This window comes from Oryctolagus cuniculus, chromosome 17, assembly GCF_051225735.1.
Source record: "Oryctolagus cuniculus isolate XC-2025 breed Fujian yellow rabbit chromosome 17, ASM5122573v1, whole genome shotgun sequence".
NCBI lineage: Eukaryota > Metazoa > Chordata > Mammalia > Lagomorpha > Leporidae > Oryctolagus > Oryctolagus cuniculus.
Genome location: NC_142883.1, coordinates 4,257,872 through 4,284,786, shown reverse-complemented (window position 1 = coordinate 4,284,786; position 26,915 = coordinate 4,257,872). Strand labels below are relative to the sequence as shown.

At 65.8% G+C, this 26,915-nt stretch overlaps 1 protein-coding gene across 10 annotated transcripts; it reads right to left on the bottom strand.

The window, feature by feature from the left end:
* Positions 1–4: 4 nt before the first annotated feature.
* Positions 5–26,611, bottom strand: RHBDF2 (rhomboid 5 homolog 2). Of its 10 annotated transcripts, none has more exons than XM_070060264.2 (19): positions 26,482–26,611; positions 15,372–15,563; positions 9,866–10,022; positions 9,164–9,288; positions 8,687–8,882; positions 8,394–8,597; positions 7,576–7,704; positions 7,200–7,318; positions 6,887–7,081; positions 5,396–5,507; positions 5,122–5,196; positions 4,705–4,866; positions 4,468–4,577; positions 4,306–4,369; positions 4,109–4,203; positions 3,802–3,877; positions 3,620–3,720; positions 2,040–2,193; positions 5–1,501 (listed from the first exon to the last, which is right to left on the bottom strand). In XM_070060264.2, the coding sequence occupies exons 3-19, from the start codon at positions 10,007–10,009 to the stop codon at positions 1,082–1,084; spliced, it is 2,481 nt and encodes an 826-aa protein (XP_069916365.1). In that variant the 5' UTR covers positions 10,010–10,022; positions 15,372–15,563; positions 26,482–26,611; the 3' UTR covers positions 5–1,081. The 10 variants fall into 10 exon arrangements, with proteins under 10 accessions (XP_069916365.1, XP_069916366.1, XP_069916360.2 ...); XM_070060265.2 differs by having other exon boundaries at positions 2,040–2,091; XM_070060259.2 differs by having other exon boundaries at positions 3,802–3,821.
* Positions 26,612–26,915: the final 304 nt, after the last annotated feature.

Genomic DNA, 26,915 nt, shown 5'->3' with positions numbered 1-26,915 from the left:
CGACTTCTGTAAAGACCATTTAATACATCGGAGACGTCATCCATACAAAGTTAGCATTACTTTTTTTTTTTTTTTTTTTTTTTTTTGACAGGCAGAGTGGACAGTGAGAGAGAGAGACAGAGAGAAAGGTCTTCCTTTGCCGTTGGTTCACCCTCCAATGGCCGCCGCTGCAGCCGGCGCACCGCGCTGATCCTGGCAGGAGCCAGGAGACAGGTGCTTTTCCTGGTCTCCCATGGGGTGCAGGGCCCAAGCACCTGGGCCATCCTCCACTGCACTCCCTGGCCATAGCAGAGAGCTGGCCTGGAAGAGGGGCAACCGGGACAGAATCCGGCGCCCCAACCGGGACTAGAACCCAGTGTGCCGGCGCCGCAAGATGGAGGATTAGCCTATTGAGCCACGGCGCCGGCCTAGTTAGCATTACTTTTAAAAATTAAGACCATGATAGAAACTGGTAAAAATAAACAGGCCTGATCGGGTCTCAGGCGCCCCAGCGGGAGCAGGTCCTGAGGCGGCCCCCACCTGGGCGGGAGGGAGGCCGTGAGCGTGGGGGTGGGGGTGGGGGAGGCCCCAACACTGGAGACAATCCCTGAGGCAGAACTCTGCTGAACGGGGCCAGGAGGGTGAGGCGGGGCCCCCGTTGTCCATTTGCCAAAAACGAGCCGACACTCCTGGTGCCCCAGCCTGGAGGTCTCTGCTCTTCCTCTGACCACCCGGGAGCCTGCGCGGACAAGCTCGCAAGGCCACAGGGGAAGGCAGGCTGGGCTCCCAGGGCAGAGAAGGGAGAAGAGGAATGGGCGCCATGGTGGGGACCCCCGTTCTGGGAGCAGCTGCGGGGTGGCTGGGTCCCTAGCGACGGCCACTCACGCTGACAGCCGGGAGAAGGCACTGGCAGAGGCGGCCGCTGAGGACGCCGGGAAGAGGAAAAAACCCACTCCCCAGAGGAGGGCCCCACAGAGAGGGGCGACGTCGGAGCCTGGGACCCAGGCCCGGGAGAAGCAGGTGCCCTGAGTGTCCCCAGCGTGGCCCAGGAGTTCCAGGGAGCCCGCCCTTGTCGACGCTGGCCCGGCCCTGGGGGGGGCGGTCAGTGCAGCACCTGGTCCAGCTCGTACTTCTCGCAGAAGCGGCCGGTGAAGGGGAAGCAGGTGAGGTACTCGATCCAGGGCCAGTTGATGGGGTAGATGTAGAGCCAGAGGACCAGCGAGGAGAACAGGCCGGCGAAGACCAGCAGCGACACCAGGATGAGGGCGCGCTTGCGGTACTTGTCGCTCGTGCCGAAGGTGATGTAGGGCAGGAAGGCGAAAGCCAGCAGCAGGCCGCTGAGGAAGCCGAAGATGTGCGCGATGTTGTCGATCCAGGGCAGCAGGCCGCACACGAACAGGAAGAGCACCACGGCCGCCAGGTTCAGGAAGGCCTTCCAGGGCCGCTCCAGCAGCTGCCAGCTCTGGAACAGCTCCACGAAGAGGCAGGCGAGCAGGCCGAACTGCGAGCCGGCCGGGCCGACCTGGGGAGACGGGGCGGGGCGCAGCCGGGCACCCCGAGGCTCAGGGGCTGGGCTCAGCGCGAGCTGCCGGCCCAAAGCCAGCAGCAGCCCGCAGCCCTCTCGGGGCGCCGCTGGCCGGCTGTGGCCGCGCCCCATGCGGCTTGCTGGACAGACAGGCCTGCTCCGGGGAGCATGCGGCGGGAGGGCACGCCCATGAGGGGTTAAGGTGAGTCGTGGCAGTGTCACACGGCTCAGCCTGGAGACGCCAATCCCACAGACAGATGGCACGGTCTCAGGCAGGGTCACGGAGCGCCGAAGCGGCGCACAAGGCCTCCCGGGAGGTGACATCTGAGCAGGCAGGGGGCGGGACCTCAGTTGACTCAAGAGTGCCACCATGGCCGGGATTAGGGTCTGGGCGCTAAGCCCCGAGCTTAGCCGTCCACCTGCTGCTGAGCCTGGTATGGGAGGGGCCCTGGGTCCTCCTGCCAGACCTGGGGGTGGGCAGGGGCAGGGAGCACCAGGGCTTTGGGCCCGGAGGGTCCCGTCCCCACGTCCCTACCTCTGCCCGGTACGGGAGGAAGATGGCGCTGGCGAGGTTGCCCGTGATGCCACTGAGGATGAAGATGAGGGAGATGCGGTGCCAGCCGGCCAGCTTCTCCAGGTCCCGCAGGATGGTCATTTGGAAGACCACAGACACGAGGCAGTGCACCACGCTGGGGGCAGCACAGCAGGCACCGGCCCTCCCACACCTGCCCACGGCCGCCAGGGGCACTGGGGGCTGGCGGGGGGGGGGCTGTCTCTGGGGGCTGGCAGGTGGGGGCCTGTCTCTGGGGGCCGGCAGGGGGGGCCTGTCTCTGGGGGCACTGGGGGCCAGCAGGGGGGCCTGTCTCTGGGGGCACTGGGGGCCGGCAGGGGGGCTGTGTCTCTGGGGGCACTGGGGGCCTGTCTCTGGGGGCCGGCAGGGGGGGCCTGTCTCTGGGGGCACTGGGGGCCGGCAGGGGGGCTGTGTCTCTGGGGGCACTGGGGGCCGGCAGGGGGGCTGTGTCTCTGGGGGCCGGCAGGGGGGGCCTGTCTCTGGGGGCACTGGGGGCCGGCAGGGGGCCTATCTCTGGGGGCCAACGGGGGGCTGTGTCTCTGGGGGCACTGGGGGCCTGTCTCTGGGGGCCGGCAGGGGGCCTGTCTCTGGGGGCTGGCAGGGGGCCTGTCTCTGGGGTCACTGGGGGCTGGCAGGGGAGGCCTGCCTCTGGGGGCACTGGGGGCTGGCAGGGGGCCTGTCTCTGGGGTCACTGGGGGCTGGCAGGGTGCCTGTTTCTGGGGTCACTGGGGGCCTTCTCTGGGGGCACTGGGGGCTGGCAGGGGGCCTGTCTCTGGGGTCACTGGGGGCTGGCAGGTGGGGGCCTGTCTCTGGGGTCACTGGGGGCTGGCAGGGGGGCCCTGTCTCTGGGGGCACTGGGGGCCAGCAGGGGGGGCCTGTCTCTGGGGTCACTGGGGGCTGGCAGGTGGGGCCCTGTCTCTGGGGTCACTGGGGGCTGGCAGGGGGCCTGTCTCTGGGGGCTGGCAGGGGGCCTGTCTCTGGGGGCACTGGGGGCCGGCAGGGTGCCTGTTTCTGGGGTCACTGGGGGCCTGTCTCTGGGGGCACTGGGGGCTGGCAGGGGGCCTGTCTCTGGGGTCACTGGGGGCTGGCAGGGGGCCTGTCTCTGGGGGCACTGGGGGCTGGCAGGGGGCCTGCCTCTGGGGGCACTGGGGGCCGGCAGGGGCGCCTGTCTCTGGGGGCACTGGGGGCCGGCAGGGGGGCTGTGTCTCTGGGGGCACTGGGGGCCTGTCTCTGGGGGCTGGCAGGGGGGCCTGTCTCTGGGGGCACTGGGGGCCGGCAGTAGGGCTGTGTCTCTGGGGGCACTGGGGGCTGGCAGGGGGGCCTGTCTCTGGGGGTACTGGGGGCCGGCAAGGGGGCTGTGTCTCTGGGGGCACTGGGGGCCGGCAGATGGGGGCCTGTCTCTGGGGGCACTGGGGGCCGGCAGGGGGCCTGTCTCTGGGGGCACTGGGGGCTGGCAGGTGGGGGCCGTGTCTCTGGGGTCTCTGGGGGCCGGCAGGGGGCCTGCCTCTGGGGTGCGGGTGGGCAGCCGTCCCGGGGCCTCTCACCCAGCATGCAGGAACAGAGACAGCCAGAGCCGGTAGAACTGATCCGGGACCTCGGGGTTGAGGAACGGCAGCAGCCCGCACACCTTGTTCAGGCAGTGCACCTGGTGGGCCGGCGTGGCGGTCAGGCCCGCGGGCTGCAGGGAACGCGGGAGCCCCGGCCGTTCCCTGCCGCCTCGCCTCACCTGCGAGCAGAGCGTTGCTTCTTCGTGGAAGTAGCCCTGCATGAATTCACAGTACTCCCGCGTGGTGATCTCGCAGCTGGGGGACAGGCGGCGAGGGCACATCGCGTCACCTCGCCCGCAGCTCCGTGCGGGACCAGCAGGCGTCGCTGGCAGAGACCTCAGCCCGGAGGCCCCCCGCCCTCTCCCTCATGCTGTGGGCTGCCCCCGTGGGGCACCGGGGAGCAGCGTCGGAGGGTACTGGCTCGGCGCAGGACGGGGTGCGGCAGCACGGGAAGCGTGGCCCTGGCGAGGGGCACCGCCGGCTCACCTGCCCTTGGTGCCGATGCAGCAGGGGCGGCCCTTGATCTCACAGTCCATGTGCGGGAAGCTCGTGTGGTTGCTCTCGGCCTGCTCCGTGCAGATCTGCAGAGGGGCAACGCCGACGGGAGTGGGGGCCCGGAGGGCGGGACAGCTCCCCACCTCTGCCCTTCTCGGACCTCTCTCTGCCCAGGGGTGCCCCCTCACCGGCCACTTGGTGATATCGTCAGGCCAGATGTGGGCACCGCTGGAGGCCGGTTCCTCGCAGGTCCTGGGAGGCAGAGGCCAGACTGGGCAAAGTGAGGGGCCGTGGCACCCCCAGGGTCGCACCCACCTGCCACTGACGGGCGGGGCCGCACGAGCCCCTACCTGGGGTCCTGGTGGCACACAGCCCCTGACGTCCGCTTCTGGCCCAGGTCAGACTTGTCCAGGGGGGGCCCTGTGTCTTCCTGCCACTTGATAAAAGTGGCCAAAGTCTCCTGGAAGGGGGATGGTGATGTCACCCTTGCTGGAGCGGGCACGGGACCCTCCAGCACAGGGCCTCTTCCCACTGAGACCCCAGCTGGGTGCCCGGCTGGGGAGCCCGGGTGAGAGGGCCCGGCGCACCGAGCAGTCCTTGCGCAGGGTCTGGATGCAGCCCGAGTGGTCGTTCTGGACGCAGCAGCCCGAGTCCCGCTCCAGGTCTCGCTCCCGCCGCACCAGCCGCTCGATCTGCTGGTCCTTCCGGATGCACGGCGAGAACTTGGCCCCCAGGTGGATCAGGTCGATCTGGGGGGGGCGGGGGTGAGCTCCGGCCCCAGAGTGGGGAGGGGTCCTCTCCCCACCTCCGCCCCCCTGCTGACTGGCCCGGCTGGGGACCACTCCGGTCTCAGATGAGCCCCCCCAGCTCCCCTCCCCGCCTGCCCTCACCGAGCTGGGGGGGTCTCAGATGAGCCCCCCCCAGCTCCCCTCCCCGCCCGCCCTCACCGAGCTGGGGGGGTCTCAGATGAGCCCCCCCCAGCTCCCCTCCCCGCCCGCCCTCACCGAGCTGGGGCCGATCCAGAAGTTCTCCTGCTGGATGTACTTGACGCTCTCGTACACACCTTTGTTACGAAGCACCTGCACGTGGGCGGGGCGAGGGGCGGTGTCAGCCAGGCACAGGCCCCGGGCAGGACAGGGGCACTCGGGCAGGGACCAAGCCCCCAGCACCTCCTGCCTGGGCCCAGGTTGTTGCCACAGGAGAGATTCGGCACCCATAGCACTGAAGCCCCTTGGGGGAGGCTGGGATCCCCCCCCAGGGAGGGGGAGCCCCGCTCACCAGCTGGGTGGTGACGTGCTGCGCGAAGCCAATGGGCGCGGTGCCGTAGGTGCAGATCACCAGCAGCGTGATGATGATGTGGACGAAGGTCAGCCAGTAGGTGAAGTAGGGCCTGCGGACAGGGCCGGCGGGCAGCACTGAGGTCCTGCCCCGGCTCCCGCTCTCACACAACTCATCTTTCCCCGGAACAACGCAGAGAGGCCCCTTGGTGCACCCCGCTCCCTGTTTAAACCCCCGGCGGCTCCCTCCTGCCTGGGGATGCAGGCCCACGTCAGCTCCCTCTCGCGGGCTGCCCGGCCTGGCTGTGTTCGCTCGCGTCTCTGGCCTCGTTGCCCTCCTGTGCGCTTGCAGCCCCTGGACCGCGCCAGGGCACCGGCCCGCGCCGGGGGCACCTTTCCCACTGCCCCTCGCCCAGCTGACGTCTGCTCTCCCTGATCACCCAGCCCGTGTCCGGTCGCTCGGACGCCCATCATTGCTTGAGCTTTTTGGGATTTGGGATCCAGCATCCACAGAGTGGCCGCCCACTGTGGGACTCACCCCTCCCCAGTCGTGCGGCCGCTCCGTTGTGGTGGTCCCAGCTTTTCAAACACTTTTATCTAGTTGTTTACATGTTTTAGAAGCAGAGAGCCAGCGCCCATCCACTGGGTCACTCCTCAAATGCCCACGACAGCCGGGGCTGGGCCAAGACAAAGCCAGGAGCCAGGAACCCAACCCGTCTCCCAGAGACCCACTGCCTGCTACTCCTCGGGTACACCTTAGCAGGAAGCTGGAATCGGGAGTGAAGCTGGGACTTGAACCCACACACTGCTGTGGCCACTCCACTGGCCTTTCAGCTGCTGGGCCAAATGCCCGCCCCTCACTGCCCCAGCCTGTCCCTGACGCACTCTGTGGCCCTGCTCCCTTCTCCTGGGGCCTGCACATGGTGGCGCTCCGTGCTTTGCTGGTGACTGCCACCTGGGAGTGTGGCCGGGGACGCAGGCGCAGAAGCAGGAGGGAAAGAGGCAGCAAGCGCCCGAGGCCGTTCCCGGATCACACGCGTGTTCCCGAGGCCGTTCCCGGATCACACGCGTGTTCCCGAGGCCGTTCCCGGATCACACGCGTGTTCCCGAGGCCGTTCCCGGATCACACGCGTGTTCCCGAGGCCGTTCCCGGATCACACGCGTGTTCCCGAGGCCGTTCCCGGATCACACGCGTGTTCCCGAGGCCGGTCCCGGATCACACGCGTGTTCCCGAGGCCGTTCCCGGATCACACGCGTGTTCCCGAGGCCGGTCCCGGATCACACGCGTGTTCCCGAGGCCGTTCCCGGATCACACGCGTGCTCCCGAGGCCGTTCCCGGATCACACGCGTGCGCCCACGGACAGGGCTCACCTGTGTGCTTGTCACTGACCCCCTGACCCAGGAGAGGCTCAAAGGGCCGGCTGAGCAAGGGGGCGGTGCGGGAGGCCCGGGGAAGCGGAGGCTCTGGTCCCCGGGGTCCCTCTGTCCTCACCGGTGGCTGTCGAAGCTCTCCAGCTGCCGCTGCACGGTGCTGCTGATGCTGCGCCGGTAGCTGCGGTTCAGCCAGTTGCCCACCACGCCCAGCCCGTAGTGCCGCTTCTTCCGGTCGAAGGCAAAGTGCTTCACCGTGGACGCGATGCGCCGGCCCCGCTTGGTCACGGGGCCCTGGGCTCGGCCGTACTCCTTCCTGGGGGGGACAGCGGCTCTCAGCCAGGCAGCAGCTGGTGCACTGGCCCTGGCAAGCGTGGGGGCTGGGCTGAGATAACGGGGTGGGGGGGCGGCGGGGGAGCCAGCCCAGCACTCACAGAGGGATCTGCACCCTCTCCGGGGACACCGGGGAGGCCGAGCGAGGGCCGGCGCGGAAGTAGTTGGCAGAGAGAGGGGGAGACTCGAACACATCATCGGGCATGGAGCTCATCTCTTCCTGGGTGGGGGACACGAGAGACGCGGCGTCAGGATTTCACTGTCACAGAGACTGGCCCCCGTCAGCCCTGGGCGGGGAGACTTCCTAGCAGGGGCCATCCCCAGCCTAGGTCCTCACGCACTGGGTCGCGGCAGCTCCACGCAGGGAACACCCATCCCGCCCACGAGTCTCTGTGTCTCCTGGGACCCGGCAGAACACGATCAAGGCCAACGCCCGCCCCCCGCCCGGGTCCCTGAGGGCCCACACCCCATGCTTGCCTTACTAAAAAACGAGGAGTCGAAGGTGTCTGCCCCATCGACCGCGTCCTCTTCCAGGGAGCTGGGGTAAGCAAAGCTGCGCTTGACCACCCGGCAGCGCTGGCCCGTGGCTTCCAGCACCGAGCGCCCCTGTGCAGGGGCGGGGGCACGGGCATCAGGACTGGGGTCCAGCACCAGGTCCCCAGCCCTCCAGCACCAAAGGACTCATGCGATGTCTAAGATCTGCCCAGGGAGAGGCAGCCCCCGGGGTGGGGGGTGGAGAGAGGCCAGGACGTGGGCTTTCACCACGGCCTGGGGTCAGGTCTTCCCTGGCAACCTCCCAGCCCTCTGGTGTGGGCAGCTGGCCCAGCGCTCAGAGCAGCACAGGATTCCACACCCTCGCTGCCGAGGCTCCAGCCACGTCCTCCTGTCCAATTTCCCGGCACGGCACAGCAGACCCCACCTCCAGCCCCCACGGAAGCCCCCTGCTCCTGCTCTCCACCTCCGGGCTCTGCACAGGCCACTCCCTCTGCTGAGGACGCCTGCCCGTCCTGGTGCACCTGCCTCGTTTTTCTCGGCTCAGCCCCACACCTTTCCTGCTCGGACGGCTGACACCTGCACCTCTGGCCCCGCAGCCCTCCCTCCCCCCATCCCACCCCCACCGCCCGTGCCAGCGTCCACAGGGGCGTGAGTGGCCAGCGCACGCCCACTCGCCACCCCCCAGCTCGGGAGCCCCTGCAGAGCGAGAGGCAGGGGAGGACTCCCGAGGGAACTGGCGCTGGGCTTCGGGGTCCCGGCACGTGCTCTGGGCGAGCAAGCAGCCTGGGCCAGGGGCTCACTTTGAGCAGGGCGGCAGCGGCCTGGAAGCTCATGTGGGCCACAGACATCCTCTTGCGCCGGGGCAGGTGGGAGAGGCCGGAGCGCACACTGCTGAAGGAGGTGAGGGACAGCACCCCGGGCGTGAGCGGCGGGTGCGGCGCGTGGGCCCGGTCCACCTCGTCCGGGTGGCGGAAGGCCCGGCCGCGGGCCAGTGGATCCACGATCTGGACGGGACGGAAGCGGTGAGCAGAGCCCCCCCGGGGAAGCCGCCCCCACCCCACCCCCGGGCCGGCGCGCGCCTCCTGGAGCCCACCTTGGGCAGCTTGCAGGGTTTGGGGGACTCGGTGCCCTGGAAGGACGGCACCTCCTGGCTGGGCAGCTCCAGCTCCCTCTGGCAGGAGGCCTTGAGGCGGCCGTAGCGCACGCTGCAGTGGTGCAGGCTGCGGTGCTGCCAGTGCTGCCGCTTGCCCTCCCAGTCGCCGCTCACCCCGAACCACTGGGCCGTGCCCCTGCGGGAGCAGAGGAGGTGGGCGTGTGTGAGGGTGACGGCGCGTGTGCACCGAGCGTGCGTGCGGGGAGGTGATGCCCACGGCACAGGTGGGGAGCAGATCAGCCTTCCAGCCCCCATGGAACCCAAGGACCCGGGGTGCCGGCTGGGAGGGCCCGGCCCCTGGAGCTCTCTCCGCCTCCACCATTGCTGCGCTGGGCAGGGGGACCCGACGCCCGCCCGCCCGCTCTCGGCTCTCTGCAGGGGCCTGGCCGGGGCAGGGCCGGGCCTCGGGGCGCTCACTTGCGGATGCTCTGGGACAGGGAGGCCTGGCGGCGGAAGCCGGGCCGCTTCTCCGCGCCCTCCTGCCATCGGCCCCGCGGCTCCTGGAGGCTGATGCTCTTCAGGTAGGCTGGGTTCTTGGGCCTCTGCGGGCACAAGGGAAAGAGAGGGCGGCGATGTGCGGGGCCCACACCGCAGGCTGCCTCTGCCTCAGCCCCTGCTGGGAAGAGACTGTCAGTCCACGTTCTAATCGGCCCCTTCCCGAGGTTTCCAGCTCCCCGCCCGCGCCCGCCCGGCCTGCTTCGGTGCCTGGGCGGGCGGTGCCTGGGCGGGCGGCCGGCGCACACAGCTCCCCTTTGTGTGTTCAATGAGCTCTTTATGCGGCCCCAGTCGGTCCTGCGGGCTGGAAGCGGGGATGCTCTGACACTTCTCGGCCTCCCCAGGGAAGTGGGCGCTGCATGGGCAGCCTCTGGGTGACAGCCCAGCCCTCAGACGAGGCAGTGAGCCTGGGCAGCGAACAGGAAACGGCCAGCGCCAGGTGGAGGACAGTACCACCTGCCACCCAGCCTGAGTTCAGGGGCCCACTGCAGACCAGGAAGGGGGAGGGGGAGGTGTGAGCTTTCCGAGCAGTGGCTCTGGGGGAAGTGAAACCACCCGAGGGGCGTCGTCTGGGCACACCTGTGGCCCGTGGCGGGGCAGCAGACCCCCAGGCCGGGCCCTCACCTCCGGCAGCATGCTGTCCTGCTCCCCCGGGGGCTGCGTCTCGGGCGGTGGGATGGTGATGGACAGGTTAGGCGGCTTCCGGCTTTGCAGGCGGCTGCTGGACACGGAGGAGAGTCTCCCGCCATTCTCATCAGCAGATGCCATGCTGGGCAGGGGGCTGGAATGAGACAGGGAGAGGTGGCACGACCCCACGGGTGGTGGGTGACTTGTGGCAGGGTGGGCAGCCCCGTCCGAGAACAAACCTGTCTAAAGCTGCTTCAAACCGAACTCTGACACAAAGCCCAGGCCACCTGCCCTTCATTTGCATAGTCTGGGAGGCCCTCAACCTCCCACCCACTCCTGCCACCTCTGGTCTCTGCTTCAGGCAAGAACCAAACCTCCGGGGCCGGCGCTGTGGCATAGCGGGTAAAGCCGCCACCTGCAGTGCCACATCCCATATGGGCGCCTGTTCAAGTCCCAGCTGCTCCACTTCCAATCCAGCTCCCTGCTATGGCCTTGGAAAGCAGTAGAAGATGACCCAGGTCCTTGGGCCCCTGCACCTGCGTGGGAAGAGGCTCCTGGCTCCTGGCTTTGGATTGGTGCAGCTCCAGCCGTTGTGGCCATTTGGGGAGTGAACCAGTGATGGAAGACCTCTCTCTCTCTCTGCCTCTCCTCCTCTCCCTGTGTAACTCTTTCAAATAAATAAATAAATCCTAAAAAAAAAAAAAAAAAAAAAAAAAAAAAGAACCAAACCTCCAAAGGCACACAAAGTGGCCAGCATTGTGGCACAGTGGGTGAAGCTGCTGCCTGTGACACTGGCATCCCATACAGGTGCTGAGTTGGGTCCTGGCTGCTCCATTTGCAATCCAGCTCCCTGCTAATGTGCCTGGGAAGGCAGCAACAGATGGCCCAAGTGCTTGAGCCCCTGTACCCATGTGGGAGACCTGGATGAACCTCCGGGCTCCTGGCTTTGGCTTGGTCCAGCACTGGCCATCGCAGCCATCTGGGAAGCGAACCAGTGCATGTAAGATCTGTCTCTCCTCTCTCTGTAACTTTGCCTTCAAATAAATAAATTAATTAAAAAAAATTTTTTTAAAAAGGGGGCTAGCATTGTGGTATGGTGGGTAAAGCTGCTGCCTACAATGCCGGCCTCCCACATGGGGCTGGCCTAAGTCCTGGCTGCCCCACTTCCGGCCATGGCAGCCACTTGGAGAGTGAACCCTCAGATGGAAGATCTCTCTCTCTCTCTCTCTCCTTCCCTCCATCTCAGTAACTTTGCCTTTCAGATAAATAAATCTTTTTTTTTAAAAAATATGATCTAACAAAATTACCTTTAAAGAGATAAAAAAACAATGAATATGCTTATTTAAAAAAAAAAAAAGCATGAAGCTGAGGAATTCAGAGCTTGAGTGACCTGGCCACTTGGTCAGGGCAGGGCAGCCCCAGGGCCACAGGGGCAGGGGCAGAGTTTGGGGGAGGACGAGGAGAAGGCTCCAGGACGGGCAGGTGCCCTGAGCCACTGAGCAGGTGCCCAGGGCTTGGCTGGGCAGGCGCCTTCTACAGCTCGCAGTGGCCAGGCTATGCAGGGAGCAGTGGCTCCGCCCAACTTCCAGGGAGGAGAGAAATCCAGGAAGCTGGTCCTGTCCCGGGGCCGCCCAGCTCCTTTTTCAAAGATATGTGGAACTGCCACCTACCTGCGGCTTTTCTCTCTCCACAGTGGGAAAGGATTTTTGTTTAAAGATTTATTTTATTTATTTGAAAGAGTTACGGAGAGAGGTAGAGAGAGAGAGAGAGAGAGAGAGAGAGAAAGGTCTTCCATTGGCTGGTTCACTCCCCAAATGGCTGCAATGGCCAGAACTGAGCTGATCTGAAGCCAGGAGCCAGGAGCTTCTTCCGGGTCTCCCACGTGGGTGCAGGGACCTAGGGACTTAGGTCATCCTCTACTGCTTTCCCAGGCCATAGCAGAGAGCCAGATGGAAGAGGAGCAGCCGGGACTAGAACCAGTGCCCATATGGGATGCTGGCACCTCAGGCCAGGGCATTAACCCGCTGCGCCACACCGCCGGCCCCTGGGAAAGTATTTTAACAGAAGTGACTTTGGTGCAGCGGCTGGAACAGTGGCGTCCCACAGTGCCTGGCTCAGCTTCCTGTCAGTGCGCACCCCGCGGGCAGCGGGTGATGGCGCAAGCCGTGTGACTCCTGCCCCCGACGTGGGAGACCCAGCGGGGGTTCCTGGCTCCCAGCTTCGGCCTGGCCCAGCGCCAGCTGTTGTGGGCATTTGGAAAGTGAACCAGCAAACGGCGATCTGTCTGTCTCTGTGTCTTTCAAATAAAATGAACTTAAAACATTTTAAAATCTAAAAACTAACACGTCAAGGAAGTGCTGGATGGTCTGGCATCCTCGGTGTCTCGGAAAGGAGGGTGGCGGGGAGTCCTGAGCTCACGGGGGCGGGCCTGAGGCCATTCTCACGGGGGTGCTGGTTATACGAGGAGGGTCCCAGCTGGCTTGGCCTCTGCTCCCTGGCCCCCTGCGTGAGCCTGCCTGTGTGTGCCACCCTCACCATCCTCACCAGACCACAGTCCCCAGACCCCAGACCCCATGTATAACCCTGTCTCAGACTACGAGCCTCCACAACCAGGAGCCGAAATCACCCTTCTCCCGGCATTAGCAGCTCCTCCTAGGGGCTGTTCCAGCGACAAAGAGCTACCCGGTGCTCACCACAGAAAGAACTGGCAACAGCCCGCGCCGTGGCATGGCGGGGTAAGCTGCAGCCTGCGACCACGGCTCCCGTACGGGAGCACAGGTTTCATTAGGTCCTGGCTGCTCCGCTTCCGATCAAGCTCCCTGCTAATGCGCCTGGGACGGCCGTGGAAGATGGCCCCAGTCCTTGGGCCCCTGTCCCACTTGTGGGAGACCAGGGTGGGGTTCCTGGTGCCCAGTCCTGGCTGTTGCAGCCACTGGAAAGTGAACAAGCAGGTGGAAGATCTCTCTCTCTCTCTCTGTGTCTCTCCCTCTGTCTCTGCACTCTGTCTTTCAAATAAATCCATTTTTAAAAAGAGAGGAAAGAGGGGCTGGCGCTGTGGTGCAGTGGGTAAAGCTGCTGCCTGCAGTGCCGGCATCCCATACGGGCACCAGTTCAAGTCCCAGCTGTTCCACTTCCAATCCAGCTCTCTGTTATGGCCTAGGAAAGCAGTGGAGGATGGCCCAAGTCCTTGGGCCCCTGCACCCACGTAGGAGACCGGGAAGAAGCTCCTGGATCCTGGCTTCTGGTTGGCACAGCTCAGGTCATTGTGGCCAATTGGGGAGTGAGCCAGTGGATGGAAGACCTCTCTCTCGGCCTCTCTCTCTCTCTACCTCTACCTCTACCTCTACGTCTGCTTCTCTCTCTGTGTAACTCTGACTTTCAAATAAATAAATAAACATTTAAAAAAAGAAAAAAAGGGAAGAGAAACCCCACAGAGGCTCAGAAGAGTACAAGGCAGGCCGTGAACACAGACAGGGCCGCCTCTGCTTCTGCAGGCAACGCGTGCACTCACACAGCTCACACACCCGGCCCTGCGTGCGTGTGGCCAGACCGCTCTCCCTGCCGACTGCTGCACACGCCCTCTGCCTTTCTCAGCGATGGCAAAGCTCTCACCGAGCGGCACGCGCCACGGCGTAATTGCTGGCCGCCGGCTGTTCAGGATGCGTCTGGCCGCTGAGGCTCGTACCTGGTGTCGGCACGCACACCTCACCCCTGCCTGCACCGCGTGTGTCTGTTTGAGCACCATCACATGACGGCGTTTGGGAAGCAGAGCGGCTGGGGAGGGCAGGTGCACCCCGGATTTCAGCGGCTCTGCTGGCAGCCCCGCACAGCCGAGACGGCGGGCACCTGCCTGGGGCTCTTGGCCACTCCGCTGTGACCTCACCAGGGTCATCTTGTTCAGCTCACCTCCAGCTGGGCCCTGAGAACTTCTCTGCCTAAACCCCCAGCTGTTTCCTCTCCTCAACTTCCCAAGGTGCCTGGCACGGGTAGAGCTTCCCCGCCCTCTTTGTTCAAGGCCAGGGACCCCGCACCCACCTTCCAACATGGGTGCTGACCCTGGGGGTGCACAGACGGAGGCTGGGGGCGTGCGTGGGGTTAATGTAGGGGTGGGCGGCTGGGCACCGCAGCAGCCACATTCCCTCCACACCTGTCCTTCTGCCTCCCTCTCCTCTCACCTGGGGACCACGCCGGCCTCCAACACCCCACCACTGTCACTCCTACGCAGCTGCTGGGGCCACCTGTCTTCCTTTTCAGATTTATGTATTGAAAGTCACAGAGAGAGAGACAGAGGCAGAGACAGAGACAGCGAGGCCTTCCACCCGCTGGTTCACTCCCCAAATGGCCCACCCGGCAGGGGCTGGACCTGGCTGAAGCCAAGAGCTTTGTCTGGGTCTCTCACATGGATGCAGGGGCCTAGGCACTTGGGCCGTATTTCCTGCCTCCCAGGCACATTAACAGGAAACTGGATTACAAGTGGAGCAGCTGGGACTCAGACGGGACAGATGCCAGCACTGCAGGGACTCAGACATTGGACCCCCTGCTGTGACCACACTGGACCCCCTACTGTGGCTGCACTGCACCCCCCCCCCCCGTGAGTGCTCTGTTCCCCCTACTGTGTGCCTGCACCCTACTGTGTGACTGCACTCCCCCGCCACGTGAGTGCTCTGTTCCCCCTACTGTGTGCCTGCACCCTACTGTGACACTGGACCCCCTACTGTGTGACCGCACTGCTCCCCCTACTGTGGGACTGCACCCCTCTGAGGGGCCACGGGGGGATGGTAATGGGGATGCGAGGGTAAAATTAAGGGGAGCACAGCTCCTCCTCCGGGTCAGGAAAAGGTTCTGAGATGGAGAAGGTGACCACCGCGCCACCGTGAGTGCGCTAAAGGCCACAGTGGCTTGTGAGGTCCACCCCCAGGAAGCCCTGGGGAAGGGAGCTGGAGCAGGAGCGCTGGCGTCCCACCTCGGGGCCTCCTCTGTCCCACCCCGGGGCCTCCCTCATGGCAGGGGGCAGCTCCTTCCCAGCCCCTCCCCTGGCAGTCCCACCCCAGGGCCTCCTCTGTCCCACCCCAGGGCCTCCCTCACGGCAGGGGCAGCTCCATCCCAGGGCCTCCCCTGGCCATCCCACCCCAGGGCCACCCTCACGGCAGGGGGCAGCTCCATCCCAGGGCCTCCCCTGGCCGTCCCACCCCGGGGCCTCCTCTGTCCCACCCCAGGGCCTCCCTCACGGCAGGGGGCAGCTCCTTCCTAGCCCCTCCCCTGGCTGTCCCACCCCAGGGCCTCCTCTGTCCCACCCCAGGGCCTCCCTCACGGCAGGGGCGGCTCCATCCCAGCCCCTCCCCTGAGCCCCCACTGCTCCTGGCACTGACCCACCCCACCCACCGTCCACTCTGCCGCATCCAGTGCTGTACGCCTCCAGCGTGCCAACCCCACAGGAGGCATCAGGAAACCAGACGGGGAACAAGCGGCCGGCACCGCGGGCCCTGGGCACCCAGCTTCCTACCCGCAGAATCTGGGCTCGGCGTGCTGCTCCTGGGCTCGGCGTGCTGCTCCCTGGGCTCGGCGTGCTGCTCCTGGGCCCTGCTGGAGGCCGTTAGAGTGCGTTGTCTCCCCACTCGGTGCAGCTGCTCTGGGCTGCAGCCTCAGCTCGGAGCACTCGGGCTCAGGTCAACCAGGAGCCTCCCTGGCTCTCGGCCTGTAAGGAAGGAAAGGCAGGCTTGAGGGGCAGGCCCACCCTGCATCTTCTCATCTCCCAGCCTCAGTCTCACCATCCACAAAATGGGAACAATCCCACCCCATCAGAGAGGCTAAAGGAGAGGGATTAAAGGCTCCTGGTGGGGGGCTGGCGCTGTGGCCTGCAGCTCTGTCAGGCCACACGGGCACAGGTTCAAGTCCCGGCTGCTCCACTTCCAATCCAGCTCCCTGCTAACGCGCCTGGGGAAGCAGTGGAGAATGGCTCAAGTCCTCGGGCCCCTGCACCTGCATGGGAGACCTGGAAGAAGCTCCTGGCTTCGGCCTGGCCCAGCCCCGGTTGTTGCAACCATTTGGGGAGTGAACCAATGAATGGAAGATGTGTCTTTCTCTCTCTGTGCGTGTGTAAAACTCTGCCTTTCAAATAAATACATAAATCTTTCTTTTAAAAGGTAGAGTTAGAGAGAGGCAGAGGCATAGGTAGAGAGAGAGAGAGGTCTTCCATCCTCTGGTTCACTCCCCAAGTGGCCTCAATGGCTGGAGCTATGCTTATCCAAAGCCAGGAGCCAGGAGCTTCTTCCAGGTCTCCCATGTGGGTGCAGGGGCCCAAGGACCCAGGCCATCTTCTACTGTTTTCCCAGACCACAGCAGAGAGCTTGATCGGAGATGGAGCAGCTAGGGCTCAAACTGGTGCCCACATGGGATGCCAGCACCACAGGCAGTGGCCTTACCTGCTATATCACAGCACAGGCCCCTATATAAATCTTAAAAAAAGGGGGGGGGGCTCCCAGTAGTGTTGAGCTGAGCACCTCTGGGTGCCAGGCAGCCAGGGGCAATGGCTCTTGGGGTGGGCGCTGGCTTAATGGCTAAGACCCCAGGTCCTGTATCCATCCCACACTGGAGTGCCTGGGTTCAAGTCCCAGCTCCAATCCCGACTCTGGGAGGCAGCAGTGATGGCTCACGTCATTGGGTCCCTGCCACCCAGAGTGAGCTCCTGGCTCCTGGCCTGGGCCTCAGCCCAACCCTGCCCACTAGGGGCATTTGAGGAATAAACCAGCAGACCCGAGTTCTGTCTCTAGTTAAAAAAAAAATTAAAAACACCACTGTTGGGGCCAACAGGGCAGTCAGATGGCCCCGTGTTTCCATTTGTTTCGATGTTACTTAATGGATGCGTTTAAGAATCCAGGAACCGCTGGCTGTCCTCCGATTAGGATTTCTTTTTGCCTGGACCCCCATCAGCCTAACTAAGGCAATGTTCAAGGGATCAGGAAGTGTCTGGTTTTCGTTAACAATCCGTCAGGGATGTGAAATGAGCCACTTGTCAGTGAGCTGGGTTAGTAAGTCCTGCAGCTGGGCTCAGAGAGGCGGTGTGGCCTGCAGCGTCTTGCACTAGGCCGGCCTCAGGCCCCTGCCGGCACCGCCCTGCTGGGTCCTCAGCACCCTTGGAGGGAACAAGATACGACCACTTTCGCTCTGGAAGGAACGGAGGCTCAGAGGGGCTCAGCAGCTGCCCAAGCTCACACAGCCAGGAAGGGGTCTTGAGGTCTCTCAAGCTGGGGTGCACCTGTGGCTGGAACCCCTCTCCAGGGGCCTGAGCCGAGGGCCCAGCGCTCATCAGAGGCCCGGGGCTGCCGTGGGGTTAGGGTCAGTTCAGACCCCTCTGACGCCACTGGGCTCTGCCATTTACGCTCTGCACACTGGGATCTGGGTTTTGGTTGTCAGAGCCCCCCTGCCCCCCGGGAGCAGGGTGTTGGGTGAGGAGGGGCTGCCTTAGACTGGTCTCGAGGCAAAGCCCCGGGCCCAGGACATTCCTGCTACTTGAAGGCTACACCGGGCCCACGCTGTGACACACAGGATTACAGCACTGCCTGCAACGCGAACCGAGTCCCGGCTGCTCCACTTCCGATCCAGCTCCCTGCTGGTGCACCTGGGGAGGCAGTGCAAGCCGGCCCCAGTGCTTGGCCCCTGCACCCACCTGGGAGACCCAGATGGAGTTGCAGGTTCTTGGCTCCAGCCTGGCTCAGTCGCAGCCGTTGTGGCCATTTGGGCGTGAGCCTGCAGAAAATCTCCCTAAATTGTGCCCTTCAAATAAATTAATCAGGAAAAAAAATTCTCGACTAACAACCTTGGCTTTTCTCCATCTGTCCCAAAGGGCAGGGAGTATTCTTTACTATTTTAAGATTTACTTATTTATTGGAAAGGCAGAGTTATGCAGAGAGAGAGGGAGATACACAGAGAGAGAGATCTTCCGCCTGCTGGCGCACTCCCCACATGGCTCAGACGGCCAGGGCTGGGCCAGGCTGAAGCCAGGAGCTTCAATCAGGTCTCCCATGTGGGCAGCAGGGGCCCAAGTAGCGGGGCCACTCTGCTGCTTTCCCAGGCCATGAGCAGGAGCTGGATTAGAAGTGGAGCAGCCGTGACACAAACCAGCACTGGTGGCGGCTTTACCCAGCACGTCATGACGCCAGCCCCAGGCCCACATTCCCAGCCACGCACGACAAGGCCCACCAAGACCACAGGCAGACGCCCGGCTGGCTCCACAGAGCCCCGGCAGCCGCTGGAGGATGCCACCCGGGGACAGCTCCAAGACAACAGCTTCACCAGAGGCCTCTGCAGGGGAACTGCCCGGCCCGGCCTCCTTTGGGACCAGGATGCAGGAGAGGGCACTGCCCCAGGAAACTGTCGCCGCGGGAGGGGGAGGAGGCAGAGGAAGGCTGGGGTGGGACCACACCGCAGCTCAGTGATCCAGGCAGACAGGATCCTGGAGCTGGCCACAGCTGCCCGGAGTCAGCACTGCAGGATGGCTGGGGCGGGACCACACTGCAGCGCAGCGATCCAGGCAGACAGGATCCTGGAGCTGACCACAGCTGCCCGGAGTCAGCACTGCAGGTCTGCCCCCGCCTGGCTCCCCCTGGCTGCTTCGGGAAGCCCGCCTGTCATCACCAGAGTCGGTCCCTGTGTCCCTGGCTCTCTCACGGCACCTGCGGTCTGCCTCCATGTGGGTGAACCCCACCTGACCTTGGGCAGCACAGGGCCGGGCATCGGGCAAGCCTCCATCAGTGGCTAGAGGCCGGGAGGCTGGGGTGTGCGAGCGGGTGTGGCCGGGCTGCTCACCCCACGTCCTCCTGGACAGGAGCCGTCTCCCCTAATTCTGCAGCCAGTCCAGGAAGCAGCAGCCCCCAGAGGTCTCTACGAAGAGCTGCCTGCTCTGCCCCTGAGCCCACTGCAGAGCCTGGGTGTGGGATGCTGGGTGCGGTCCCCTAGCACAGCCTGTGCCCCCCCAACCCCCCAGGTCTTTGGGCGCCATCAGCACTCCCTTAGGCACTGAGGAACTGCCAGTCAACCCCCCCATTCTAAGGCGGTACCACTCCAGCTGGGGCCTTGGCATTTGTGCCAATCTCCTGGTGGGAGGGGCAGAGGACAGGGGGGACTGGACCAGCCCCAGGCAATCCTGGGGGTCACAAAGAGGGGCTGTCTCCAGAGGGTTTGAGGCAGGGCTGGGGAGCGGGCACATTTGCCCAGGACAGCCGTCCCCACCACCTTCACGGGCAGCAGTCCTGGTGACGGCCTGCGAGCAGCTGCACCCTCAGGCCTCGGTCAGACCCCAGGAAGCCACCGCTCTCCCCAGCCCGTCTCGGTCAGACCCCAGGAAGCCACCGCTCTCCCCAGCCCGTCTCGGTCAGACCCCAGGAAGCCACCGCTCTCCCCAGCCCGTCTCGGTCCAAGACTGCCTCCCCCGGCTGTTGCAGAAGTGGGTAGGCCTGAAGCCAGCCCCTTCCTCAGGGCTCGGTGTGTGTGGGGGTGGTGGCAGGTGTGGGGCCTGCAGACCCACCCTGGGCTCCACTGCTGCCCACACCCAGGAGAGGAGGAGCACCTCTGGCTCAGGCCAGGCGGAAGAGGGCGCCGGGGCTGCCTGCCCAGTCTAACCCAGCCCAGGAGCACTTGCTCACCACTCAGTAAACTGTGACATCCTGGCCCCAGCCTTCCTCCCGCTGGCCACAAAGGCACCCACTGCTCCCTCCAGCCTCACAGGCAGCCAGGGGGTGGGGGTGAGAGGTCTGAAGGCCGCCCCCAGGAGGCGGGGCCACAGCCACCTGCTCAGGCTGGAGACTCCCAAAGGGCCCATGGGAGGGGGTTGGGGTGGGGGCCTGAGAAAAGGTGAGGGTGGAGTCCAGACCACCGAGGTGCCCCTGGGTTGGGGCGTCTGTACCCCACCCTGCCCCACTGTGGATGGGACGGTCTAGGCCAGGCGACAGCCAAGCAGGCTCAGAACCACTGCCAGGCTGCCTGGAAATTGGATTTCCCGAGGGTGGGGCTGAGCACTCCAACCAAGGGGATCTGTTCCAGCCAGGGTCAGCAAGGCTGGCCCAGGGGAGACCCCCACGACAGACCACTGTGGCCAGCCCAGGTGGGGGCCACAGGGCGCCCCACCCAGCGCTGGCCTCCCAACTGCCCCAGGCGCGGTTCTACCTGTATCCAGGGATCTGGCTCCAGTCCCCTTCCCCCTCTCCACCTGCCGCCAACGGCTCCCACACCAGCAGCTCTCCGGAGGGAGGCTGGGAGGGGCCCTCGCGGGAGGAAAGAGGGGGCCCACTACCAACCGCTGGGTGTGACCAGGAAGTCCGGGGCCTCCCGTGGGAAGGAGCCCAACCAGCTGTGCGGAGGGCGGGAAGAAACCGCCACCTGGCCCGGCCACCTCCAGCCCGGCCCGTCTGGCAGCCGTGGGCGTCCGGGGAGCAGGCAGCGAGGAGAGAAGGGGCTGGGCTGAATCACAGGATGACAGGGTGAGGGCCGGGGGCGCCGCCGCCGCTGCAGCCCCAGAAACCGAAACTCATCCTCCCGCTCAAGGCCCTGCTGGGAACTGGGGCATTTTTAGAAAGTCGCGAAGAGGAAGCTGGGCCCGTGCCGGCCCGCTGTGCAACGCAGTTCTGCTGACCGCGGGAACCCGGGGACGTGGAGGATGGCTCCTGGAGCCCTGGCCCCCCGCACAGGGCATGGGATGGAGCAGAGCGCGTGGGGCGGTATTTGGAAGTCAGGAGAGGAAAGCGGGCACAGAGAATGGCGATTTGCCTGCGCGTGACCATGGACACCAGCGTTAGGGCAGGTGGAGGGGCACGGGCAGTCATGGTGGGAAACCCGGCTCTGCCAGCCCAGAACCCAGCCAGGAGCGAGCTCCCGGCCCCCACTTCCCCAGAGGGGCCAGGAGCGGGGGTGCGCACCTCACCGGCACACACGCTTCGCGCTGGCAGCTGGAAGGGCCAAGGGTTTGCGCCCCTGAGGCGCCTCGACCACACGGCCTTGCCTTCTTTCTCCCTCTCCCCAGTCTTGCTCCAAACTCAGATCCAATGATACATGACGGCAGGGGCAGCTGCGGGGCTTGGCCACCCGCCAACTTCTCCCCGTCGGACCCCGGGCTCCCCTCAACCCAGCTCGGGCGGCTTGGGTGTCATGGGCAAGCAGGGCTGAGGGTGTGAGCCTGCGCGCCTCCAGGCAGCGGCCCAGTTCCTGGAGCGGTGCAGACCCCCCACCCCTCTGCCCATCCATTTCTAAAGATCCCCTCGCCCCTGGGGTTGGCAGAGACGTGAAGGACCCCTCTCCAAGCACCAGAAGTGGGCTGCAGGCGCCCGAGCCTGGGGTCCTGGAAGCTTAGGTTGCAGCTGGCAACAGACAGGGGCAGGTGTCACGGGAGTACAGCTGGGCCCCCAGCCGGGCACAGTGCTGGGGCCCACCCACCCTGGCACCTTCAGGACCCCCCTGGGAACCTGTGGACTCCAGCGGCTGCTGGTGGAGACAGGCGTCCAGCTGGCAGCAAAGCCGGGACGCAGGTGACCGGGGCGGAACCTGGGACGGGACCTTCCACACCCCTGGCGGCAGCAGCTCTGAGCGCCTACAGGCTCAACTGCAGGACTGGTGGACAACGGAGAAAGAAGCTGAGTTCTCACAGGACCCGAGGCAGCCATGGCCGGCGCTGCTCAGGGCTGGTGGGCAGCAGTGCGCGCCCCTGCACTCCACTGGGGGCTTCCTGCCGCCACCCCACGTACATAGGAGAGCTCCGTCTTGGGCTTGCAGCGAGAGCTCACCCACTTCCCACCCCTTTCCCCCACGGTCTGGCTCCAATGAAAACGCTGCCTGGTGTGGGAGACAGATGAGGGGCCCAGCCCCAGCCGCCGCGCAATCCCGGGCAGGCCACTTGGTCCCTGGCCGTCGGCTTATTTATACTTAAGGTGCTGGAACCCTCCCTGTGGTCTGAGAAGCCGAGTGGCTTCGTACCCCTCACCAGGGCTCACCCCACAAGCGTGCTCAGCTAAGGAACCAAGTCTCACCCTGTCCCACGAAGCACACGCACCCTGCCCAGCACTGCCCGGCCACACACAGGCCCAGGAAGCCGGCCTCACCTCGACACGCTGAGCACTGGGGCCAGCTCTGCTCCTGTCTGTGGCAGCCCCTTGGCAGGCGGGCAGGGAAAGCCAGGCAAACACTTTTGGGCTTGTAAACATTCATTAAGGAGCTAATAAACCTGATCTCCCAGAACCTTGCCCTGGGGCTCTCGGCTTCCCGGGAAGAGGCTGGCCCCAGCCCCGGTGGCTGCAGCACTTCAGGGTACTTGGACATGGGCCCTGCCGGGCTTGCGAAGCCACCTGCTCGCTGCCCCTGCCCACCCGCCGGCAGCTAGGCGATGCCTCGCGGAGCAACGGGAGCTAGACTCAAACCTGGCCAAGCCGCCTGCCTCGGTGACACTGGGCTCACCACTACTACCGAGCCTGCTTCCTCTGCTGCCCACCGGGCAACGCCCTGGCACCGAGGGAGCCAGCAAAGATGGCACGAGGTGACGAACCCGCAGCGCCTGGCATGCGGTCCACAGCCGGCTTCTGGCTGAGCTCGGCCCCCACCGCTCACTCGGTCTCTGCATCCAGGCCACGAGGCCCAGACAGGTTAAGTCACCTGCGAAAGGCCTCACAGTCCAGCCCTGGCCATGTCCCCCCTGCAGCCTCGTGACACCCAGGGACTGGACAGGCTAGAGGGGGCGGCGCCGAGCGCTGGGGCTGAGCAGGGGCTCCCGAACCCCACCGGACCCCCAAGCACAGTGTGCACACCTATCTTGGGGAGCACTTCTCAGCTGACACTGGCCTGGCAAACGCCGTCTCACCGAGGGCGAGAGGCAGCTGTCACGACACTCAAGGCTGAGAAAGCCCCCGGGGTTCAGGCCCAGAGCTTCAGTTCCGGTCCTGCCCCCAACCCCACACTGAGACGAGGGCCTGGGGAGAGCCAGGGGAGGGGGGAAAGGCACTTCCTCTGCCAGGGACCTGCGGCAGGAAGCCCTCCCTGGCCCACCCGCAAGGCTGCTGCACAGGCCAGGAACACAGCCGGGAGGCAGAGACGAAATCCAGGGTTCTGAAGGTTACCTACTCCCGGCCCCAGGAGCACAGCGGAGGGCCACAGCCTCCATGAGCCCTCCGCCCCTCCCTGCCCCACACAGAGCCTCCACGTCACGCGCCCAGCGGCCCGGGAACCCTCCTGCACAGGAGTCCCAGTTTATGCCTGGATGGAAACCCACCCTCGCTGCCCCTGGCCACCAAGGCACGGAGGATCTCAGCCCCACGGCCGCCCCGCTCTCCTCCAGCCCGCGACAGCCCATCAGGTGGGGCTTCTGCCATTGCCGAGTCTGTGCCCGGGCCCCGGCCACACTCCGACAGGGACACCTCCCCTCACCGTGCTCCCGCCACGGCAGCCTCCCTGGCACACTACTGCCGCCCCATTGTGCAGCTGGGAAAACCAAGGAAAAGGCCGCTGAAACACCCCGCATCCCACTGCACGTGCTCCCGTAAACCCTGTGGCCGGGACTTGTTTCTGGGCTCCTCCCCGAACCCGAGACCAGCCCCCTCGCTCTGGGTCAGCGGCCCTGATCGGCTGTCCCCCTGCACTGTCCACCTGCTGCCCCCACCTTCCCCGTGGGGTCGGGCAGCCCTGGGGCTGGCACTGCTGTCCAGTGGTGTTTGAATCACAACCCACTCGTGTCTGGACCCCGGGTGATTGTAATGAGAGAGCCCATCTCTCCTCCATCGGCGGCTGAGACGCAGGCAGGGTGCCTAGATGCAGCCCCGGGAAAGCCGCCATCCCTCCCGGTGCCGACGAGGCCGTGGCCAGTCCCAGGCCCGCTGCTGCGCCAGCCGGGCTGCCGCCCTGCCACTCCCCCTGCCTGGCTCAGCTGGGAAACTGGAGCCACTTCCGATGTGATGCGTGAGCTCACCCTGGAAACTCCCGCGGGCGGCGGGGACGCTGGGGCCTGCTCCAGACACCCGGGGGAGGGGGGCTCGCAGAGGGAGACACAGCCTGGGAGCCAGCCGGTCTCCCCAGGGGCACCAGGGGCAGGCCCAAAGGAAACACCAGGTTGCTCACCCAAGTCACTGGCACAGGAGCCGGCCTTGCCCACGTACACGTGTGTGTGCACGCGCTGCCCTGACCCAGACCTTGTCCTGGAGAGTTTACATGACAAGCAGGATGGGGACCCTGGCAGAGGGCCGCAGTGGCGTCCAGAGCGCAGGTCAGGGAACCCCAGCCAGGCCCAGGCCCCCCGTGCACCTGCGGTGTGGCGTGTTCCTCCTCCCGCAGGGACAGAAGCCCCCTTCCCGGGCAGGAGAGGGAGTGTGGGCTTTTACACCAGGCACAGCTGCGGCTCAGGAACCAACAGGCCAGCAAAGAGTCACTGTCTGGTCTCTCTAGCAGGCTTGGGGTCGGCAGCCGGGGTTCAAACCTCGGCACCGCCGCAAACCAGCAGCTCTGAGCAGACCGGAGGGCTCGGCCTGTGCCTGGAGAAGACAGCGGCAGCCAGGCCACTAACCCTGCTCTGTTCAGCGGGCGAGGTGAGTCTCACCCCAGCCTTTCACCGCCAGCACAGCCGGCCAGCCATCCAGAGACCCCCGCCTGCCCTCTTCCCGCACCAGGCTTCCCAGGCAAGGAGCTGTGTGTGTGTGGAAGTGAACAGGACAGGGGCTGGGGACACCAGCGTCCCTTATCAGAGCACAGGTTCGAGTCCCGGCTGTTCCAGTTCCTATCACGCTCCGGGCTAATGCACCTGGGAAAGCAGCGGGTGACGGCCCAAGTACTTGGGACCCTGCACCACGTGGGGGACCCGGATGAAGCTCCTGGCTCCTGGCTCTGGCCTGGCCTAGCTCCAGCCTTTTGGAGAGTAAATCAGCAGACGTAAGAGCTCTCTCTCTCCATCTCTCCCTGTCACTCTGCTCTCCAAGTAGATACAGCATTTTTTTTTTTAAAGTAAGAACAGGACAGGAGTAACAGATCCTGTAGGAAAGTGGGGAGGGAGGGCCGGGAGGTAGCTGCCCCCTCCTGGTTCCCAGGAAACTGACAGCACATTCCTAGAGCCCAATTTGAATGACTGCAGCTCTGACAGTCCTCCCACTGTCACCTCTGCCCGGCTAAACGCCAGGGGCGGGGGAGCCTCACTCCTCCAGCAGCGGGTACCACGCTGGGCCTCAGCAAGGAGTCAGGGGCCCTGACACCGCTCGGAGCTCGGATGTTGCTTCCAAGGTGTAAAATACCAGGATAGCTCCGTGTCTGATCGGAGGAAAATTCCAGATCACGTGGCAGGAGGCATCCGCACTGGCCTGGGCCACCCGGCCGGGAGGGAATCTATGGGGCAGAACTCAGCCCTGCCCCTCCTCCACTCCCAGGGATATTTGAGCTCCAGGCTGCCTGTGCTGCCCTACACAGGAAGCCGTCCTTGGGACCAAGGACTCCAGGCTGAGCGGGGCCAGGGCCCCTGCTCCAGCCCCTCCTCCACGGCACCCGGACCCGCTGCCTGGTGGGACCCGGACGGCTCAGGCCCCGTGGAGGACTCTCGCCAGGGCAGCAGCCGCCTTCGCACCTCCTTATGCCCAGCTCAGTCGGGTTTATTCCCGAGTTCCTCCCCTAACTACTGGGGAGACCCAGGCAGGGAGGACGAACAGGTGGAGAGCGACTCGGTGGTGACGGCCCAGGCTGGCTAATTCCCGGGGGCCTGTCCCGCGCAGCGGCTGGGTGCGTGGCAGCGCCCCCGGCCTCCGCCCACCACACACGGGTGGCGACAACACTCAGTCCTCCTGACACTGCCCCAAATCCCCCGCCCCCCACCCCCTGCTCTGAAACACCCCCAGCTTCACTCCCCGCCCCACAGACACCCACAGACACCGGCTTGATAGCGTTTCACCCGCAGCTGCCGGACCCCTGGGGCCCCAGGCCCTGTCACTTGGGACACCGAAGCCCCTCCCCACGCACCGCACCTGCACGCCCTCTAGCCCCGCCCACGGCCTTCGCCCGCCTTTCACCACCTGGGTGCCCTTTCTGCCATGGCGGAAGGGCCCCTGACTTCCAACCCGTGCCCTGCAGGAGCCCCGCAGTCCGAAGTCAGGGCTCCGGGATCCAGCCCCGCGGTGGGAGCCGCCTCCCCGACCCCCGCCCCCGCCTCACCTCGTCCCGAGGCAACGCACGCACCCCGGGCCCGGCGGCCCCGCGCGCCCCCACGAGAAAGCGAAGGCGGAGAAGGGTCCGAGGTCCCGGCACTTGGGGGAGCAAGGCAGGACTGCCCGGTGCTGTCCGGGCGGCCCGCTCTTCCTCCCAGGGCTCTAAACTTCTGCCCAATCGCCGTGCCCCACATGCGGTGACCCCTGGCCCGAGGACCCCTGAGGCGTCTAACCCGCGCCGAGCCCAGGGGCAGACAGACCCGGTCCAGCGGCGCCGCCGGCGCCGGCCGAGGCCAGCCCAGGGCTCTGGCCCGGCTCACGTGGGCCCCGGGCGCTCGCAGGGCGGGCACCCGCCCCGGCCGCGCGGCCGCGCACCCGCGCACCGCCGCCGCAGGCAGCCTCGGGCCGGACCCTGGGACCCTGAGGGCGCCTGCGGCCCAGCTCCGCCCGCGGCCCCGCGCTCACCTCCCCGCGGCCCCAAGTCCCGGGACGCAGCTCCGCGCGGCGAGGCCGGAGGCTGGGCGGCGGCTCCTCGGGGGCGGGGCGCCGGCTCCCCGCCTCTTCCCTACCTGCGCGCAGGGGGCGGGGCCGAGCCGCGGGGCGGGGTTTGGAGTGGGGGCGGGGCCGGGCCTCGGGGCGGGGTTGGGCATCAGGGAGTGCTGGGGCGGGGCCGGGCCTCGGGGCGGAGTTTGTACATCGGGGGCGTGGTGAGGCGTGGCCAAGCCTCTGGGGCGGGGCCCGCGGCGCCCGCCTCCGCCCGCTCCCCGGGCTGACGTCGCCGCCCTCCTCGCTCCCCCTAGCCAGGTCCCAGCCCCGCAGATGGTCTCTTCCCGGGACCTCACGGTTGTCAGCTGCCATCACCGGTCACCCTTCTCAAGAAAAGCGCCCCCCACCCCGGC